Source organism: Rutidosis leptorrhynchoides, chromosome 1 (genome assembly GCF_046630445.1).
Source record: "Rutidosis leptorrhynchoides isolate AG116_Rl617_1_P2 chromosome 1, CSIRO_AGI_Rlap_v1, whole genome shotgun sequence".
NCBI lineage: Eukaryota > Viridiplantae > Streptophyta > Magnoliopsida > Asterales > Asteraceae > Rutidosis > Rutidosis leptorrhynchoides.
The window spans coordinates 101414029-101435004 of NC_092333.1; the positions used below are offsets into that span (position 1 = coordinate 101414029).

General features: G+C 34.5%; 2 protein-coding genes across 2 annotated transcripts; both read left to right on the plus strand.

Annotated features, from left to right (window-relative positions):
- The first annotated feature begins 319 nt into the window (after nucleotides 1-319).
- LOC139863624 (small ribosomal subunit protein eS10z-like) lies at nucleotides 320-2687 on the plus strand. The gene is made up of 5 exons (XM_071852237.1): nucleotides 320-405; nucleotides 507-555; nucleotides 637-916; nucleotides 1695-1833; nucleotides 2485-2687. Exons 1-5 carry the CDS (start codon nucleotides 403-405, stop codon nucleotides 2563-2565), a joined length of 552 nt encoding a protein of 183 aa, XP_071708338.1. The 5' UTR covers nucleotides 320-402; the 3' UTR covers nucleotides 2566-2687.
- A 4101-nt stretch (nucleotides 2688-6788) lies between these two features.
- Nucleotides 6789-8234, plus strand: LOC139863628 (probable xyloglucan galactosyltransferase GT19). The gene has a single exon (XM_071852243.1). It carries the CDS (start codon nucleotides 6852-6854, stop codon nucleotides 8172-8174), a length of 1323 nt encoding a protein of 440 aa, XP_071708344.1. The 5' UTR covers nucleotides 6789-6851; the 3' UTR covers nucleotides 8175-8234.
- Nucleotides 8235-20976: the final 12742 nt, after the last annotated feature.

Consider the following 20976-nt stretch of genomic DNA (forward strand, 5'->3'; position numbering starts at 1 on the left):
AAACTTTATCAATAATGAAGGGTTTCGTCATTCTAATTGTATCATACCACTAATCAGGCTCAATATTAACGTTTTCGAATATAATTTTTTAGAGCTGCCGTGCAACGTACATACTCATAAATCTAGCGTGTATATATATATATATATATATATATATATATATATATATATATAATGTGAAAGTGAAAAAAGTGGTTAAAAACAAATTGGGCCTATATCCGAAGAATACAAGAAGTTATCGTGGGTTGGAGAACCCATATCCACAACCAAAGCCCATACTAATATAACACGGAGTAATTCACAATCCATATAAACATCACAAAAATTAGGGTTTCAGCTGCCGCTGCTACTTCAAGTGCAAAGAAAACAAAACCCTAATCTTCCCATTTCAAACCTGCAATAATGGTAACTCATCATCATCGTTAACAATTCATCAACTTCCTAGCACTATCATGTATCATTAAATACTAATTTTGAATAACTTTTGTTAATTTATAAATTTTCAGATAATTCCAGAGAAGAATCGCAAGGCAATCTCCAAATACCTCTTTCAAGGTCTCTATTCCTCTCAAATTCATTTAATTAAATACAATTAGTTGTTAACAGTTAATAAATTGTTTAAATCAATGCATACAGAGGGTGTTTGTTTTGCAAAAAAAGACTACAATTTAGCTAAGCATCCAGAAATTGATGTTCCTAATTTGCAAGTAATTAAACTTATGCAAAGCTTCAAGTCAAAGGAGTACGTGAAGGAGACGTTTGCCTGGATGCATTACTATTGGTATCTGACTAATGATGGAATTGAGTTTTTAAGAACTTATTTGAATCTTCCATCTGATATTGTTCCTGCTACTTTGAAGAAATCAGCCAAGCCCCTTGGTCGTCCATCTGGTGGACCCCCTGGTGACCGTCCTCGGTAATTTATTTATCTATACTTTAATTAGTATAAAACAGTACCTGTTGCTCTGTATATACGACTTGTATCTTCCTGTTTATGTTTGTGACGTTTATTTGTGTATAAACTCACTTATTAATACATATAATACATACTTGTATCTGCCTGTTTGTGTTTGTGATACTAATGTGCATCTACCGGTAAAGATGATAAGAACTAATGCTTACATATGAATTAAAGTTGTATATACACTGTCAAAGTCAGTTTATTTGATAATATATGTTATAGGTTGTAGTTTTTCATAGAATTGCAAAAAAAGTTGACTCATATGAGTCGATTTGACTATGCAACTAGTTTTTACGGTGTAAATCAAATGTTTAGTTAGAATGCGTTTCCTCAGCGTGTATTTAAAAAACTCTAGTATTTCTAGAACTCGTAAAAATCTGTAAAGTTTACCAATTGTGTTATAGCAAGTGTTTTACAAAGTTATGAATGAAGCAATAAAATTGGCAAGTTTAATTTTGTTTAGAAGTGCGTTATGTACTTATGTTTGATCCATCATGCATGTAAGCATCCGCAAATTCCTGTATTTTGATAATGGAAGATGTGTAAAGATTTTAAAGATATATAACTTAATTTTTATGAATCAGTCTAGTAAGATCATCTGTATTGAGTTTGTTGAGGGGTTTCCAAAAGTTTTTGACTTGTTACTGTGTGTATTTATGCATTTATTATTGTTAATATTTGTTGTTAAATGTGTTTTTCATTGTTTGTTATATATGTGGCTGAATTTTTACAGTGGTCCTCCAAGATTTGAAGGGGATAGGCCAAGATTTGGTGATAAAGATGGCTATAGGGGTGGACCGAGAGGGCCTCCTGGGGAATTTGGTGGCGAAAAGGGTGGAGCTCCTGCTGATTACCAGCCTGCTTTTAACAGGGTAACTACTTTTAACCTTTTTTTATCCCTTTATTTGCTTGTATTATATTCACCTATACTGTTGGTCAATGCTTTGGTACTTGTAGATGCATGTTTATTTTTAAATGAGTTACGCTTTAGCTTAATTTGGTAGAATCAACTTATGACATGGTTACAAACAATTGACTTCTTGAATGTTGGGATGTGTTTCTCTTTTTTTATTATGCTACACCATTGAGGTCTTTTAAGCAATCCCAATGCCCGTAATTTTATGTAGTCTTTTCTTTTCAGTTTATAGAATTTAAACTGTGTAAATATTATTTCAGTTTACATATTAGAAGTTGCTGGTATCTGTAGCTAGTTATTATTACATTTGATGGTTAAAACAGTACTTTTGTTATGTTACTGATATTTGTGAACATGCGCTGTTTGTGTATTATCAGCAGTAGCTACTACTCTGGTAGTATATAAACGTCAGCCATCTTGAATGTTGGATTATTTCCATCACTAATCTTTGTTGAATCTTTTGGGTAGCTTGATACGACCTTAGAAAGTCAAGGGGCTTATGAGCAATTCTTCAAACTATAGGGATTAATTATTACAGTAATAGATTAGTGATTTGTATAATAGTTATTCTAATGTAATCTAATCTAATTGGAACCGTCATTTGCAGGGTGCTGGTGGAAGGCCCAGTTTTGGTCGTGGAGGTGGTGGTTTTGGAGGCGGTGCACCACCAAGCTCAAGCTTTTCTTAAACATTTAAAATTGTAGTTTTGTTGGTTGGGTTACAAAATAACAGGATTATCTGAATGCTACTGTTATTGTACCTGAAATGTGTTGCTTGATTAATATGTTTAAATCATGGTTTTTGTTTGCTCTTGGTGGTCTTTTCACTTGGTGGTTTTTGAAATGTTCGTTCATATTGATTATAAACGTTCCATATTAATTGTTTTTGTCACGAGGTTTTGATTTTTATATGAGACCTTTTTTTAAAGACTGCATTCATTTTTAAAACAACCATAACCTTTATTTTATCGATAAAGGTTTAAAAAGCATTACGTAGATTATTAAATAATGATAATCTAAAATATACCGTTTACACACGACCATTACATAATGGTTTACAATAAGAATATATTACATCAAAAATAAGTTTCTTGAATGCAGTTTTTACATAATATTATACAAGCATGGACTTCAAATCTTGTCCTAATCACCTGAGAATAAACATGCTTAAAACGTCAACAAAAATGTTGGTTGGTGAGTTATAGGTTTAACCTATATATTATCAAATCATAATAATAGACCACAAGATTTCATATTTCAATATACATTCCATACATAGAGATAAAATTCATTCATATGGTGAACACCTGGTAACCGACATTAACAAGATGCATATAAGAATATCCACTATTATTCCGGGAAATCCTTCGGACATGATAAAAACGAATTCGAAGTACTAAAGCATCCGGTACTTTGGATGTGGTTCGTTAGGCCCACTAGATCTATCTTTAGGATTCGCGTCAATTAGTAGATCGGTTTACTAATTCTTAGGTTACCAAGCAAAAGGGGCATATTCGGCTTCGATCATTCACCCATATAATGTAGTTTCAATTACTTGTGTCTATTTCGTAAAACATTTATAAAACTGCATGTATTCTCATCCCAAAATATTAGATTTTAAAAGTGTGACTATAACTCACTTTCACATATTTTTACTTCGTCGGGAAGTAAGACTTGGCCACTGGTCGATTCACGAACCTATAACAAATATGTACATATATATCAAAGTATGTTCAAAATATATTTACAATATTTTTAATACGTTTTAATGTTTTAAGTTTATTAAGTCAGCTGTCCTCGTTAGTAACCTACAACTAGTTGTTCACAATTAGATGTACAGAAATAAATCGATATATATTATCTTGAATCAATCCACGACCCAGTGTATACACGTCTCAGGCTAGATCACAACTCAAAGTATATATATTTTTGGAATCAACCTCAACCCTGTATAGCTAACTCCAACATTACTGCATATATAGTGTCTATGGTTGTTCCAAATAATATATATAGATGGGTCGATATGATATGTCAAAACATTTGCATACGTGTCTATGGTATCCCAAGATTACATAATATATTAGAATACATGTATAATACAATATAAGTTAACTAGGATATGATTAATATAAATTTGTTACCAATTTTCACGTAGCTACAACCAGCAAAAATATCCAATCTTGTTTTACCCATAACTTCTTCGTTTTAAATCCGTTTTGAGTGTTTCAAGTTGCTATGATTTCATATTGAACTTAAGTTTATGAATCTAAACAGAAAAAGTATAAGTTTATAGTCGGAAATACAGGTTACAAGTCGTTTTTGTAAAGGTAGTCATTTCAGTCGAAAGAACGACGTCTAGATGACCATTTTGGAAAACTTGCTTCCACTTTGAATTTAACCATGATTTTTGGATATAGTTTCATGTTCATAAGAAAAATCATTTTTCCAGAAGAACAACTTTTAAATCAAAGTTTATCATAGTTTTTAATTAACTAACCCAAAACAGCGCGCGGTGTTACTACGACGGCGTATATCCGGTTTTACGGTGTTTTTCGTGTTTTCCGGTTTTAAATCATTAAGTTAGCATATCATATAGATATAGAACATATGTTTAGTTGATTTTAAAAGTCAAGTTAGAAGGATTAACTTTTGTTTGCGAACAAGTTTAGAATTAACTAAACTATGTTCTAGTGATTACAAGTTTAAACCTTCGAATAAGATAGCTTTATATGTATGAATCGAATGATGTTATGAACATCATTACTACCTCAAGTTTTCTGGATAAAGCTACTGGAAATGAGAAAAATGGATCTAGCTTCAAAGGATCCTTGGATGGCTTGAAAGTTCTTGAAGCAGAATCATGACACGAAAACAGTTCAAGTAAAATTTTCACTCGAAATAAGATTGTTATAGTTATAGAAATTGAATCAAAGTTTGAATATGAGTATTACCTTGTATTAGAAAGATATCTTACTGTAAATAAGAAAGATTTCTTGAGGTTGGATGATCACTCTACAAGATTGGAAGTAAGCTAGTAAACTTGGAAGTATTCTTGATTTTATGAAACTAGAACTTGTAGAATTTATGAAGAACACTTAGAACTTGAAGATAGAACTTGAGAGAGATCAATTAGATGAAGAAAATTGAAGAATGAAAGTGTTTGTAGGTGTTTTTGGTCGTTGGTGTATGGATTAGATATAAAGGATATGTAATTTTGTTTTCATGTAAATAAGTCATGAATGATTACTCATATTTTTGTAATTTTATGAGATATTTCATGCTAGTTGCCAAATGATGGTTTCCACATGTGTTAAGTGACTCACATGGGCTGCTAAGAGCTGATCATTGGAGTGTATCTACCAATAGTACATACATCTAAAAGCTGTGTATTGTACGAGTACGAATACGGGTGCATACGAGTAGAATTGTTGATGAAACTGAACGAGGATGTAATTGTAAGCATTTTTGTTAAGTAGAAGTATTTTGATAAGTGTCTTGAAGTCTTTCAAAAGTGTATGAATACATATTAAAACACTACATGTATATACATTTTAACTGAGTCGTTAAGTCATCGTTAGTCGTTACATGTAAATGTTGTTTTGAAACCTTTAAGTTAACGATCTTGTTAAATGTTGTTAACCCATTGTTTATTATATCTAATGAGGTGTCAAAATAATTACATTATCATGATATTATGATGTATTAATATATCTTAATATGATATATATACAATAAAATGTTGTTACAACAATAATCGTTACATATATGTCTCGTTTCGAAAACATTAAGTTAGTAGTCTTGTTTTTACATATGTAGTTCATTGTTAATATACTTAATGATATGTTTACTTATCATAATGCCATGTTAACTATATATATCCATATATATGACATCATATTGTTTTTACAAGTTTTAACGTTTGTGAATCACCGGTCAACTTGGGTGGTCAATTGTCTATATGAAACCTATTTCAATTAATCAAGTCTTAACAAGTTTGATTGCTTAACATGTTGGAAACACTTAATCATGTAAATAACAATTTCATTTAATATATATAAACATTAAAAAGTTCAGGTCACTACAGTTTTTATTTATAGTCTTGCATATGTTTTATGGTTGATGTTGGCATTCTCTACACAAGCTAACAAAAAGATTTTTATGGTTCAGTTGCCCATTGTGTACCCAATAAAGTTCAAACTTCATGTTCTACCACATTTTTGGTTCACTATTGTCTGTTCGCGTTTTGCACGTATATTTAACTTCTTAGATTCTTTAAAATCAATCATAAACATATGTATTTGTGTATGTTTTGTGTAATGTATATATGTAAAAGTAACATGAAGTACTAGTTAATGATATTCATCTTGTTTGAAAATCGACAATCAACTTCAAAGAATTTCAAAAAAATACATAAACATATTATATATATTTTTTTAATAAAAAGTTGAGAAATAAACAATGAACATTTAGAATTACAATTACAAATACAACTAATAGACAAAATCTTATGAATAGTACTATTCTTTTTTCTAATTTCCACAAACTTAACCCCCTAACTTTTATTAAAATACAAATCGAACTCCCACTTTATACGTATATTTTTTTCAACTTCCACAAACTTAACCCTCTAACTTTTATTAAAATACAAATCGAACTCTCACTTTACTAACTTTTTTTTTGTTTAAAATAAAACCCGAACGCTAAAAGAAGCAACTTTCACAAAAGGAACAACCTTTCAATATTAGATGTCGAAAAAAATTCTTTTTTACAAAATAGATCAAAACTTTTTTTTTAACTCGTATTTAAAACGGAGCTCCCGACGCGAAGCGAGAGCTCCACAACTAATTAGAACGTAAAGGATTAATTTAGTAGTGAAAGGTTCGTTACACCTCACTAAAAGTCCCGAAACAAACCCAAATGTAACCCCAAATTACATCCAAATTCAAACCTCTCCCCAACTCACCAATCCACCATCATGCCACCACCACAATCCACCGTCACAATCATCCTCATTATCCTTACCCTAACCACCCTACCACCACCATCACACCAACAACAATCCGATCTAGACTCCGATTGCACCAACCGTTGGATCCACATCCGCCACCTCCCACCACCCTTCAACCTCCACATCCTCAACAACTGCTCCTCCACCCACCACCCATTCTCCACCAATTTCTGCCCTTTCGCCACCAATCACGGCCTCGGTATCAAAACACACAACCAATCACATTCTTGGTTCCGTACTGACCCATCCCTCCTTGAACTTTTCTTCCACCGTCGTATGCTTGAATACCCATGTCTCACCGCCGACCCCACCGCCGCCGACGCCGTCTACCTCCCTTATTATGCCGCCCTTGATTCCCGCCATTACCTCTACGGTCCGGATTACAATTCCTCCGATCAACACGGCCGCAAATTAGCCAACTTTCTCCGGCAAGATTCACCGGAGATCTGGAATAATCATCTGGGTCATGACCATTTTCTTGTTCTCGCCGGAAGTGCATGGGATTTTAGTCAACCGTTAAGTAACGGTAACGGCGAGAGTAATCCGAGGTTATGGGGTACTTCTTTTCTTGAATTACCTGAATTTTTTAATCTAACGGTGTTAACTTTAGAATCTAGAGCATACCCATTTCAAGAAATTTCAATCCCATATCTAACTTCATTTCATCCCCCAAATTTAGCACTTTTCGAATCATGGATTAAAAGGGTTAAAAGATCTAAAAGAACAACTCTAATGTTATTTGCTGGTGGTGGTGGGATATCGAGTACCCCGAATGTAAGACGCAGTATTCGATTAGAATGTGAAATCAATACAAAATTATGTAACTTTGTTGATTGTTCAAATGGGATTTGTGAACATGATCCAATTAAGTTTATGAAACCAATGTTGCATTCTAGTTTTTGCTTGCAACCTCCTGGTGAGACGCCAACTAGGCGTTCGACGTTTGATAGTATCTTAGCTGGTTGTATACCGGTATTTTTTGAAGATTTGTCGGCGAAAAAGCAGTACAGGTGGCATTTACCGGAGGATAAATACGAGGAGTTTTCGGTTATGATTCCAAAAGAGGATGTGGTATTTAAAGGGGTGAGTGTTGTTGAGGTTTTAAAAGGGATACCAACAAGTGAAGTGAGGAATATGAGGGAGAGATTAATTGAAATGATTCCTAGAATTGTTTACAGGAAACATGGTAGTTCATTGGGTTTAAGGAATAAAAAAGATGCATTTGATATTGCAGTTGAAGGTACACTTCAAAGGATTAAAGCCAGACTTGAAGGTACTAGTGATCAGTGACAGAGTTTGTAAACATTTTGTTTGTAATTTAATGTTTAAATATAAATATATGTTGGTTTACTCTAATTTGCAACTCAATTACACTAAACAATTGCACCATTAAACACTGATGAAAGTATGAAACCAATAACAACCAATGAATCATCGACACAATCGATGAAAGCCTATTGAACGAACCAAAGTAAGCCCCTTAATCCCACCGCCACCAAGAACTGCATCCTAACATCTTAGAAGACCATAAATCAACCGTATATACGGCAGAAACCCAAAACATATGTGGCATTCGGTAACAAAAGTAGTGTCCCATATATGAGAATTTTGGACTGAAAAAATAATCATGAACATTTTAAAACACTTACCAGTAAGATAAAAAAATTTCTTTAAGTATAAAGTAAAGCAAAAATACAAATCGCTGTTGCCGGGGATCGAACCCGGGTCACCCGCGTGACAGGCGGGAATACTTAGCACTATGCTACAACGACAATTTTTGTTTTGTCACTTTAAATATCAATTTTTTAAATACAAATTATATATAAATGATAGATTAAATTCAGTAACTTATTGCTAGTTTTGTCGTGGCTCATAGTTTCACCAAATAACATAACACTTTTAATTCATTAGACCACACATAACGCGCGGTTGTTAACCCCTTTGCTCATGAGGTGTCACCACAAAAGCCGGAATGGGTGGTTTGTTGGCTTTTGTTACGGAAAAACGCAGAGGAGAGAGTGGCGGCAAGGGACGTGGCGCGTTGTGATTGGTTATGAGTATTTTCTCTCTCCCATTTTTAATTATTTACACCTCAAATACCAATCAAATTTTACCACATCACCGACAAACTTCTTACAAAAGCCACCCATTACAACTCTCCTCTTTCCCTGCCATGGTCCAGTCACTGACTTGCCCCAAAAAGTGCACCTCATTCACTCTACGTCACAGCCACCATTATCCGTGGTCTTATGATGACAGACACGAACATATACTTACATACCCTATCATTACACGTTACTAATTAACCATCAAAAATGAATTCCAACGTTTATTTTTTCACGCTCAATAAAATAAAAATAAAGATTATAACCATTCGGGAAGACTTCATCATTCATCAAATAAATGAAGTCTCAAATAAAACGTACAAGCACCGATAAGAAACTGTCGAGCTCAACTACAACAGAAGAGGGTGCCCAATGAAGCACACCACCCGGTTCAATTCCTGGCAATGCCAAATTGTTCAAAAAGAACGTGTGACTAGAGGGTGCGCATAATGCGCAATTCACCCGGTACCAGGTCTCTCGCTCGGGGGCTTGATTACCCGGGTTTTACCTTCTATGGGGGAGCCAATGTGCTCGTTCATATAAGGATTTCTTCGCTTACCAATAAAATAATAATAATAACTACAACAGAAGAAACCAAACTTTGAGCTCCCAACCTAGGAACTAACGAAGCAAACACACTAGAGTACACGATAACACAACATGAAGAAGAAAAAAGATAACAGGGTAAAAGAGGGCACCCAATCAAAGTGCCGACAAAAAATTAGGAAACATTTATGTAACATCCTCAATCGGGCCTAGCTGTAAGATTACTAAATTGCCCTTAAGTTAGTATTGTGTTATTATATGCTTTTATTTTTATTTAATGTTTACTATTATTTGATGATGTGGTTAGGATCAGTTTGTGACAAGGGTCACAGAACAGGTTTGTTTATTTAATTTGGACTTCGTTTGGGTTGCCAAATGATGTACGAAAGATATCAGATAACTGATAAATACCCGTGTGTTGCACAGTGTGTAGTGACCCGAACTTTTTCATGTTTATATATATTAATTTAGATTGATATTTACATGATTAAATGTTTCCAACATGTTAAGCAATCAAACTTGTTAAGACTTGATTAATTGAAATATGTTTCATATAGACAATTGACCACCCAAGTTGACCGATGATTCACGAACGTTAAAACTTGTAAAAACTATATGATGACATATATATGGATATATATATAGTTAACATGATACTATGATAAGTAAACATATTATTAAGTATATTAACAATGAACTACATATGTAAAAACAAGACTACTAACTTAATGATTTTTAAACGAGACATATATGTAACGATTATCGTTGTAAAGACATTTAATGTATATATATCATATTAAGAGATATTCATACATGATAATATCATGATAATATAATAATTTAAAATCTCATTTGATATTATAAACATTGGGTTAACAACATTTAACAAGATCGTTAACCTAAAGGTTTCAAAACAACACTTACATGTAACGACTAACGATGACTTAACGACTCAGTTAAAATGTATATACATGTAGTGTTTTAATATGTATTTATACACTTTTGGAAGACTTCAATACACTTATCAAAATACTTCTACTTAACAAAAATGCTTACAATTACATCCTCGTTCAGTTTCATCAACAATTCTACTCGTATGCACCCGTATTCGTACTCGTACAATACACAGCTTTTAGATGTATGTACTATTGGTATATACACTCTAATGATCAGCTCTTAGCAGCCCATGTGAGTCACCTAATACATGTGGGAACCATCATTTGGCAACTAGCATGAAATATCTCATAAAATTACAAAAATATGAGTAATCATTCATGACTTATTTACATGAAAACAAAATTACATATCCTTTATATCTAATCCATACACCAACGACCAAAAACACCTACAAACACTTTCATTCTTCAATTTTCTTCATCTAATTGATCTCTCTCAAGTTCTATCTTCAAGTTCTATCTTCAAGTTCTAAGTGTTCTTCATAAATTCTACAAGTTCTAGTTACATAAAATCAAGAATACTTTCAAGTTTGCTAGCTCACTTCCAATCTTGTAAGGTGATCATCCAACATCAAGAAATCTTTGTTTCTTACAGTAGGTTATCATTCTAATACAAGGTAATAATCATATTCAAACTTTGGTTCAATTTCTATAACTATAATAATCTTATTTCAAGTGATGATCTTACTTGAACTTGTTTTCGTGTCATGATTCTGCTTCAAGAACTTCGAGCCATCCAAGGATCCGTTGAAGCTAGATCCATTTTTCTCTTTTCCAGTAGGTTTATCCAAGGAACTTAAGGTAGTAATGATGTTCATAACATCATTCGATTCATACATATAAAGCTATCTTATTCGAAGGTTTAAACTTGTAATAACTAGAACATAGTTTAGTTAATTCTAAACTTGTTCGCAAACAAAAGTTAATCCTTCTAACTTGACTTTTAAAATCAACTAAACACATGTTCTATATCTATATGATATGCTAACTTAATGATTTAAAACCTGGAAACACGAAAAACACCGTAAAACCGGATTTACGCCGTCGTAGTAACACCGCGGGCTGTTTTGGGTTAGTTAATTAAAAACTATGATAAACTTTGATTTAAAAGTTGTTATTCTGAGAAAATGATTTTTATTATGAACATGAAACTATATCCAAAAATTATGGTTAAACTCAAAGTGGAAGTATGTTTTCTAAAATGGTCATCTAGACGTCGTTCTTTCGACTGAAATGACTACCTTTACAAAAACGACTTGTAACTTATTTTTTCGACTATAAACCTATACTTTTTCTGTTTAGATTCATAAAATAGAGTTCAATATGAAACCATAGCAATTTGATTCACTCAAAACGGATTTAAAATGAAGAAGTTATAGGTAAAACAAGATTGGATAATTTTTCTCATTTTAGCTACGTGAAAATTGGTAACAAATCTATTCCAACCATAACTTAATCAACTTGTATTATATATTATGTAATCTTGAGATACCATAGACACGTATACAATGTTTCGACCTATCATGTCGACACATCTATATATATTTCGGAACAACCATAGACACTCTATATGTGAATGTTGGAGTTAGCTATACAGGGTTGAGGTTGATTCCAAAATATATATAGTTTGAGTTGTGATCAATACTGAGATACGTATATACTGGGTCGTGGATTGATTCAAGATAATATTTATCGATTTATTTCTGTACATCTAATTGTGGACAACTAGTTGTAGGTTACTAACGAGGACAGCTGACTTAATAAACTTAAAACATCAAAATATATTAAAAGTGCTGTAAATATATTTTGAACATACTTTGATATATATGTATATATTGTTATAGGTTCGTGAATCAACCAGTGGCCAAGTCTTACTTCCCGACGAAGTAAAAATCTGTGAAAGTGAGTTATAGTCCCACTTTTAAAATCTAATATTTTTGGGATGAGAATACATGCAGGTTTTATAAATGATTTACAAAATAGACACAAGTACGTGAAACTACATTCTATGGTTGAATTATCGAAATCGAATATGCCCCTTTTTATTAAGTCTGGTAATCTAAGAATTAGGGAACAGACACCCTAATTGACGCGAATCCTAAAGATAGATCTATTGGGCCTAACAAACCCCATCCAAAGTACCGGATGCTTTAGTACTTCGAAATTTATATCATATCCGAAGGGTGTCCCGGAATGATGGGGATATTCTTATATATGCATCTTGTTAATGTCGGTTACCAGGTGTTCACCATATGAATGATTTTTATCTCTATGTATGGGATGTGTATTGAAATATGAAATCTTGTGGTCTATTATTATGATTTGATATATATATAGGTTAAACCTATAACTCACCAACATTTTTTGTTGACGTTTTAAGCATGTTTATTCTCAGGTGATTATTAAGAGCTTCCGCTGTCGCATACTTAAATAAGGACGAGATTTGGAGTCCATGCTTGTATGATATTGTGTAAAAACTGCATTCAAGAAACTTAATTTGTTGTAACATATTTGTATTGTAAACCATTATGTTATGGTCGTGTGTAAACAGGATATTTTAGATTATCATTATTTGATAATCTACGTAAAGATTTTTAAACCTTTATTGATGAAATAAAGGTTATGGTTTGTTTTAAAATGAATGCAGTCTTTGAAAAACGTCTCATATAGAGGTTAAAACCTCGCAACAAAATCAATTAATATGGAACGTTTTTAATCAATAAGAACGGGACATTTCAGTTGGTATCCGAGCGTTGGTCTTAGAGAACCAGAATTTTGCATTAGTGTGTCTTATCGAGTTTTTTAGGATGCATTAGTGAGTCTGGACTTCGACCGTGTTTACTTGAAAAATGATTGCTTAACAAATTTTGTTGGAAACTATATATTTTTACCATGAGAATATTATGTGATATATTAATCTCTTAACTCTTTTGATATTATGTGATAGATGTCTACCTCTAGAACAAGTCCCATTGACTCACCTAATAATAATGAAGAGTCAAATGTAAATTGGAATGATTCGTGGACTGATTCACAAGTTCCCGAAGAGGAACCGGAAGAAGAGTCGGAACCGGAAGAAGAATCGAAACCGGAAGAAGAATCGGAACCGGATGAAGAAATAGAACCGGTGGGGGAAATAATAAAACGGTTAAGTAAAAGAGAATCCTCAACCAACCGACCAAGGTTAATTATGGTCAATGGTGTTTCCGCCAAGGAAGCAAAATATTGGGAGGATTACCAATTCTCTGATGAATCGGATTCCGACGAGAATTCCGATGATGTTATAGAAATTACCCCAACTGAATTTAAAAAGGCAAAAGAAAATAATAAGGGAAAGGGCATAAAAATAGAGAAATCTAATTCCAACCCCGATGAACTTTATATGTATCGTCAACCCCCGAAGTCCTTAAGTTGTAACAATGACCTGGGAACCTCTAAACCACCAGGTTTTTCTAAACCAATGTGGATAACGACGGCTCGTATTAGGGGAACATCATATATCTCTAGAAACTTGGCAAAACGAACCAAAACCGAACAAGAAGAAACGAGCGAGTCGGAATAAGATAGTTATATTCGTGTGGTGTAATATATGTAATATAGTGTGCTTATGCTTTATGATATATGTAAAAATTGCTTGTATTAATAAGTATTTTTTTATGAATCTAACTCTTGTCTATTTTACAGTATAAAAACACAAAATGGATAGACAACCCAATATTTTAAGAGACCTACCCGGAGACATGATTGATGAAATCTTGTCTAGAGTCGGTCAGAATTCCTCGGCACAACTATTTAAGGCGAGATCAGTTTGTAAGACATTCGAAGAACGTTCCAAGAATGCCTTGGTTTATAAAAGGCTTTTGTTCGGAAGATGGGGGATATCACATTGGGAAACCCATAAGTTACGATGTGTTTACTTTGACACATATATTGCGAGGAACCCAAATGCTATTTTACGCAACGGGTTAAGAAATTATTTTGACTCAATATATCCGAATATTGGACTTCGTGATTTAGAAAAAGCGGCTAACATGCAACATAAAGAAGCATGTTATGCTTACGGATTAGTAATGTTCGCTTCTCACCAAAGTGAGAACAAGAACATCGGGCTACAACTATTAAACAAAATGTTTCCACAAGTGACGGAGTCGGTAATTGGGGTAAGAAATGAGGTTTTTAGATTGTTACGGGACTGTTGGACATTACGTAACCCTCGTCCCTTTGACGACGTTACAACACGCTGTCTTATCAACGGCCATAACGGTTATGTTCCACAAGACCAAGGATGGGAAGTAGTCCTAGTAAAACCAGAATGCATGACTTGTTTCTGGACGTATGAATTACGTGTCTTTATTGCCTTTGCTGAACGACTTGTGTACTAGCTAGAATTATCTTCACAACTATCTTGTATCAAAGTTATTGTGTGCTATATTTCATGCTTTATGTAAAATAAGCGGTATTGTAAGTTTGTAAAATATTGTATAAAAGTTTGAACGCGAAATATTATTACAATCAGTTTTTCATATAGAATTGTAGTAGTTGAATTGTATATTAGCTACTAAGTATGAACTTAAGGGGTAGGTACTACCCGAATTTAAACTTATAAAACGCTAATATGAAGAAAAAGCTTTTATAAATGAGTTCATATTATGCTACGAAATACTATTAACTACTCTTAATATTCTGTATGATTAACTTGTTCCATTTGACTATTTTGAAGGAAATGGCACCGACTACTCGACACACCGTGAATATGAATGAAGAGGAATTCCGTACTTTTCTAGCTTCAAACATAGCCGCAGTACAGGCTGCGCTACATACCAACAATAACCTTGGATCTAGCAGTACAGGAAATCGTGTAGGATGCACCTACAAAGAATTCACTGCCTGCAAACCTTTGGAATTTGATGGAACCGAAGGACCGATCGGATTGAAACGGTGGACCGAGAAGGTCGAATCGGTGTTTGCCATAAGTAAGTGTACTGAAGAGGACAAAGTGAAGTACGCTACGCATACCTTCACAGGTTCTGCATTAACATGGTGGAATACCTATCTAGAGCAAGTGGGACAAGATGATGCGTACGCACTACCGTGGTCAGCATTCAAGCACTTGATGAACGAGAAGTACCGTCCCAGAACCGAGGTCAATAAGCTCAAGACAGAACTTAGAGGGTTACGAACCCAAGGATTTGATATTACCACATACGAAAGACGATTCACAGAATTGTGCCTATTGTGTCCGGGAGCATTCGAAGATGAGGAAGAGAAGATCGACGCGTTTGTGAAAGGATTACCGGAAAGAATCCAAGAAGATATAAGTTCACACGAGCCCGCCTCCATACAACAGGTATGTAGAATGGCTCACAAACTAGTGAACCAGATTGAAGAAAGAATTAAAGAACAGACTGCTGAAGAGGCCAATGTGAAGCAAGTTAAAAGAAAGTGGGAGGAAAACGGTGATAAGAATCACCAATACAACAACAACAGCAATTACAACAATAATCGCAACAATTATCCCAACAATCGCAACATCAATCGCAACTACAACAAACGGCCCAACAACAATAACAACAACAACAACAACAACAACAGCAACTACAACAATCATCCCAACAACAATAATAACCGCAACAACAATAACAATCAGAAGCAGCTATGCCAAAGGTGTGAAAAGTATCACTCGGGGTTCTGCACCAAATTTTACAACAAGTGTAAAAGAAATGGTCATAGCGCGGCGAAGTGTGAGGTCTACGGACCAGGGGTTAATAGAACGAAAGGAACAAATGGTGTCGGAACGAGTAATGGCGGAGCAAGTAGTGTCGGAGCAAGTTATGCCAATGTAGTTTGTTATAAATGTGGAAAACCGGGCCACATTATTAGAAATTGCCCGAACCAGGAGAACACGAATGGACAAGGCCGCGGAAGAGTTTTTAATATTAATGCGGTAGAGGCACAGGAAGACCCGGAGCTTGTTACGGGTACGTTTCTTATTGACAATAAATCTGCTTACATTTTATTTGATTCGGGTGCGGATATAAGCTATATGAGTAGAGATTTTTGTGCTAAATTAAGTTGTCCATTGACGCCTTTAGATAGTAAATTTTTACTCGAATTAGCAAATGGTAAATTAATTTCAGCAGATAATATATGTCGGAATCGAGAAATTAAACTGGTTAGCGAAACATTTAAGATTGATTTGATACCAGTAGAGTTAGGGAGTTTTGATATGATAATCGGTATGGACTGGTTGAAAGAAGTGAAAGCAGAGATCGTTTGTTACAAAAATGCAGTTCGCATTATACGAGAAAAAGGAAAACCCTTAATGGTGTATGGAGAAAAGGGCAACACGAAGCTACATATTATTAGTAATTTGAAGGCACAAAAACTAATAAGAAAAGGTTGCTATGCTGTTCTAGCACACGTCGAGAAAGTACAAACTGAAGAAAAGAGCATCAATGATGTTCCCATTGCAAAAGAATTTCCCGATGTATTTCTGAAAGAATTACCGGGATTACCCCCACATCGATCCGTTGAATTTCAAATAGATCTTGTACCAGGAGCTGCACCAATAGCTCGTGCTCCTTACAGACTCGCACCCAGCGAGATGAAAGAACTGCAAAGCCAATTACAAGAACTTTTAGAGCGTGGTTTCATTTGACCAAGCACATCACCGTGGGGAGCTCCTGTTTTGTTTGTCAAGAAGAAAGATGGTACATTCAGGTTGTGTATCGACTACCGAGAGTTGAACAAACTTACCATCAAGAACCGCTACCCACTACCGAGAATAGACGACTTATTTGATCAACTACAAGGCTCGTCTGTTTATTCAAAGATTGACTTACTTTCCGGGTATCATCAAATGCGGGTGAAAGAAGATGATATTCTAAAGACTGCTTTCAGAATACGTTACGGTCATTACGAGTTTATGGTCATGCCGTTTGGTTTAACTAATGCACCAGCTGTGTTCATGGACCTTATGAACCGAGTGTGTGGACCATACCTTGACAAGTTTTTCATTGTTTTCATTGACGACATACTTATTTACTCAAAGAATGACCAAGAACACGGTGAACATTTGAGAAAGGTGTTAGAAGTATTGAGGAAGGAAGAATTGTACGCTAAGTTTTCAAAGTGTGCATTTTGGTTGGAAGAAGTTCAATTTCTCGGTCACATAGTGAACAAAGAAGGTATTAAGGCGGATCCAGCAAAGATAGAAACTGTTGAAAAGTGAGAAACCCCGAAAACTCCGAAACACATACGCCAGTTTTTAGGACTAGCTGGTTACTACAGAAGGTTCATCCAAGATTTTTCCAGAATAGCAAAACCCTTGACTGCATTAACGCATAAAGGGAAGAAATTTGAATGGAATGATGAACAAGAGAAAGCGTTTCAGTTATTGAAGAAAAGCTAACTACGGCACCTATATTGTCATTGCCTGAAGGGAATGATGATTTTGTGATTTATTGTGACGCATCAAAGCAAGGTCTCGGTTGTGTATTAATGCAACGAACGAAGGTGATTGCTTATGCGTCTAGACAATTGAAGATTCACGAACAAAATTATACGACGCATGATTTGGAATTAGGAGCGGTTGTTTTTGCATTAAAGACTTGGAGGCACTACTTATATGGGGTCAAAAGTATTATATATACTGACCACAAAAGTCTTCAACACATATTTAATCAGAAACAACTGAATATGAGGCAGCGTAGGTGGATTGAATTGTTGAATGATTACGACTTTGAGATTCATTACCACCCGGGGAAGGCAAATGTGGTAGCCGATGCCTTGAGCAGGAAGGACAGAGAACCCATTCAAGTAAAATCTATGAATATAATGATTCATAATAACCTTACTACTCAAATAAAGGAGGCGCAACAAGGAGTTTTCAAAGAGGGAAATTTAAAGGATGAAATACCCAAAGGATCGGAGAAGCATCTTAATATTCAGGAAGACGGAACCCGGTATAGGGCTGAAAGGATTTGGGTACCAAAATTTGGAGATATGAGAGAAATGGTACTTAGAGAAGCTCATAAAACCAGATACTCAATACATCCTGGAACGGGGAAGATGTACAAGGATCTCAAGAAACATTTTTGGTGGCCGGGTATGAAAGCCGATGTTGCTAAATACGTAGGAGAATGTTTGACGTGTTCTAAGGTCAAAGCTGAGCATCAGAAACCATCAGGTCTACTTCAACAACCCGAAATCCCGGAATGGAAATGGGAAAACATTACCATGGATTTCATCACTAAATTGCCAAGGACTGCAAGTGGTTTTGATACTATTTGGGTAATAGTTGATCGTCTCACCAAATCAGCACACTTCCTGCCAATAAGAGAAGATGACAAGATGGAGAAGTTAGCACGACTGTATTTGAAAGAAGTCGTCTCCAGACATGGAATACCAATCTCTATTATCTCTGATAGGGATGGCAGATTTATTTCAAGATTCTGGCAGACATTACAGCAAGCATTAGGAACTCGTCTAGACATGAGTACTGCCTATCATCCACAAACTGATGGGCAGAGCGAAAGGACGATACAAACGCTTGAAGACATGCTACGAGCATGTGTTATTGATTTCGGAAACAATTGGGATCGACATCTACCGTTAGCAGAATTTTCCTACAACAACAGCTACCATTCAAGCATTGAGATGGCGCCGTTTGAAGCACTTTATGGTAGAAAGTGCAGGTCTCTGATTTGTTGGAGTGAAGTGGGGGATAGACAGATTACGGGTCCAGAGATTATACAAGAAACTACCGAGAAGATCATCCAAATTCAACAACGGTTGAAAACCGCCCAAAGTCGACAAAAGAGCTACGCTGACATTAAAAGAAAAGATATAGAATTTGAAATTGGAGAGATGGTCATGCTTAAAGTTGCACCTTGGAAAGGCGTTGTTCGATTTGGTAAACGAGGGAAATTAAATCCAAGGTATATTGGTCCATTCAAGATTATTGATCGTGTCGGACCAGTAGCTTACCGACTTGATTTACCTCAACAACTCGCGGCTGTACATAACACTTTCCACGTCTCGAATTTGAAGAAATGTTTTGCTAAAGAAGATCTCACTATTCCGTTAGATGAAATCCAAATCAACGAAAAACTTCAATTCATCGAAGAACCCGTCGAAATAATGGATCATGAGGTTAAAAGACTTAAGCAAAACAAGATACCAATTGTTAAGGTTCGATGGAATGCTCGTAGAGGACCCGAGTTCACCTGGGAGCGTGAGGATCAGATGAAGAAGAAATACCCGCATCTATTTCCAGAAGATTCGTCAACACCTTCAACAGCTTAAAATTTCGGGACGAAATTTATTTAACGGGTAGGTACTGTAGTGACCCGAACTTTTCCATGTTTATATATATTAATTGAGATTGATATTTACATGATTAAATGTTTCCAACATGTTAAGCAATCAAACTTGTTAAGACTTGATTAATTGAAATATGTTTCATATAGACAATTGACCACCCAAGTTGACCGATGATTCACGAATGTTAAAACTTGTAAAAACTATATGATGACATATATATGGATATATATATAGTTAAAATGATACTATGATAAGTAAACATATTATTAAGTATATTAACAATGAACTACATATGTAAAAACAAGACTACTAACTTAATGATTTTTAAACGAGACATATATGTAACGATTATCGTTGTAAAGACATTTAATGTATATATATCATATTAAGAGATATTCATACATGATAATATCATGATAATATAATAATTTAAAATCTCATTTGATATTATAAACATTGGGTTAACAACATTTAACAAGATCGTTAACCTAAAGGTTTCAAAACAACACTTACATGTAACGACTAACGATGACTTAACGACTCAGTTAAAATGTATATACATGTAGTGTTTTAATATGTATTTATACACTTTTGGAAGACTTCAATACACTTATCAAAATACTTCTACTTAACAAAAATGCTTACAATTACATCCTCGTTCAGTTTCATCAACAATTCTACTCGTATGCACCCGTATTCGTACTCGTACAATACACAGCTTTTAGATGTATGTACTATTGGTATATACACTCTAATGATCAGCTCTTAGCAGCCCATGTGAGTCACCTAACACATGTGGGAACCATCATTAGGCAACTAGCATGAAATATCTCATAAAATTACAAAAATATGAGTAATCATTCATGACTTATTTACATGAAAACAAAATTACATATCTTTTATATCTAATCCATACACCAACGACCAAAAACACCTACAAACACTTTCATTCTTCAATTTTCTTCATCTAATTGATCTCTCTCAAGTTCTATCTTCAAGTTCTAAGTGTTCTTCATAAATTCTACAAGTTCTAGTTACATAAAATCAAGAATACTTTCAAGTTTGCTAGCTCACTTCCAATCTTGTAAGGTGATCATCCAACATCAAGAAATCTTTGTTTCTTACAGTAGGTTATCATTCTAATACAAGGTAATAATCATA

Coding starts and splice junctions, on each gene's coding strand:
- LOC139863624 (XM_071852237.1), top strand. Junction 556..636: donor CTCCAAATACCTCTTTCAAG/GTCTCTATTCCT, acceptor CAATGCATACAG/AGGGTGTTTGTTTTGCAAAA. Junction 917..1,694: donor CCCCCTGGTGACCGTCCTCG/GTAATTTATTTA, acceptor GAATTTTTACAG/TGGTCCTCCAAGATTTGAAG.
- LOC139863628 (XM_071852243.1), top strand. CDS start 6,852: ATGCCACCACCACAATCCACCGTCACAATCATCCTCATTATCCTTACC.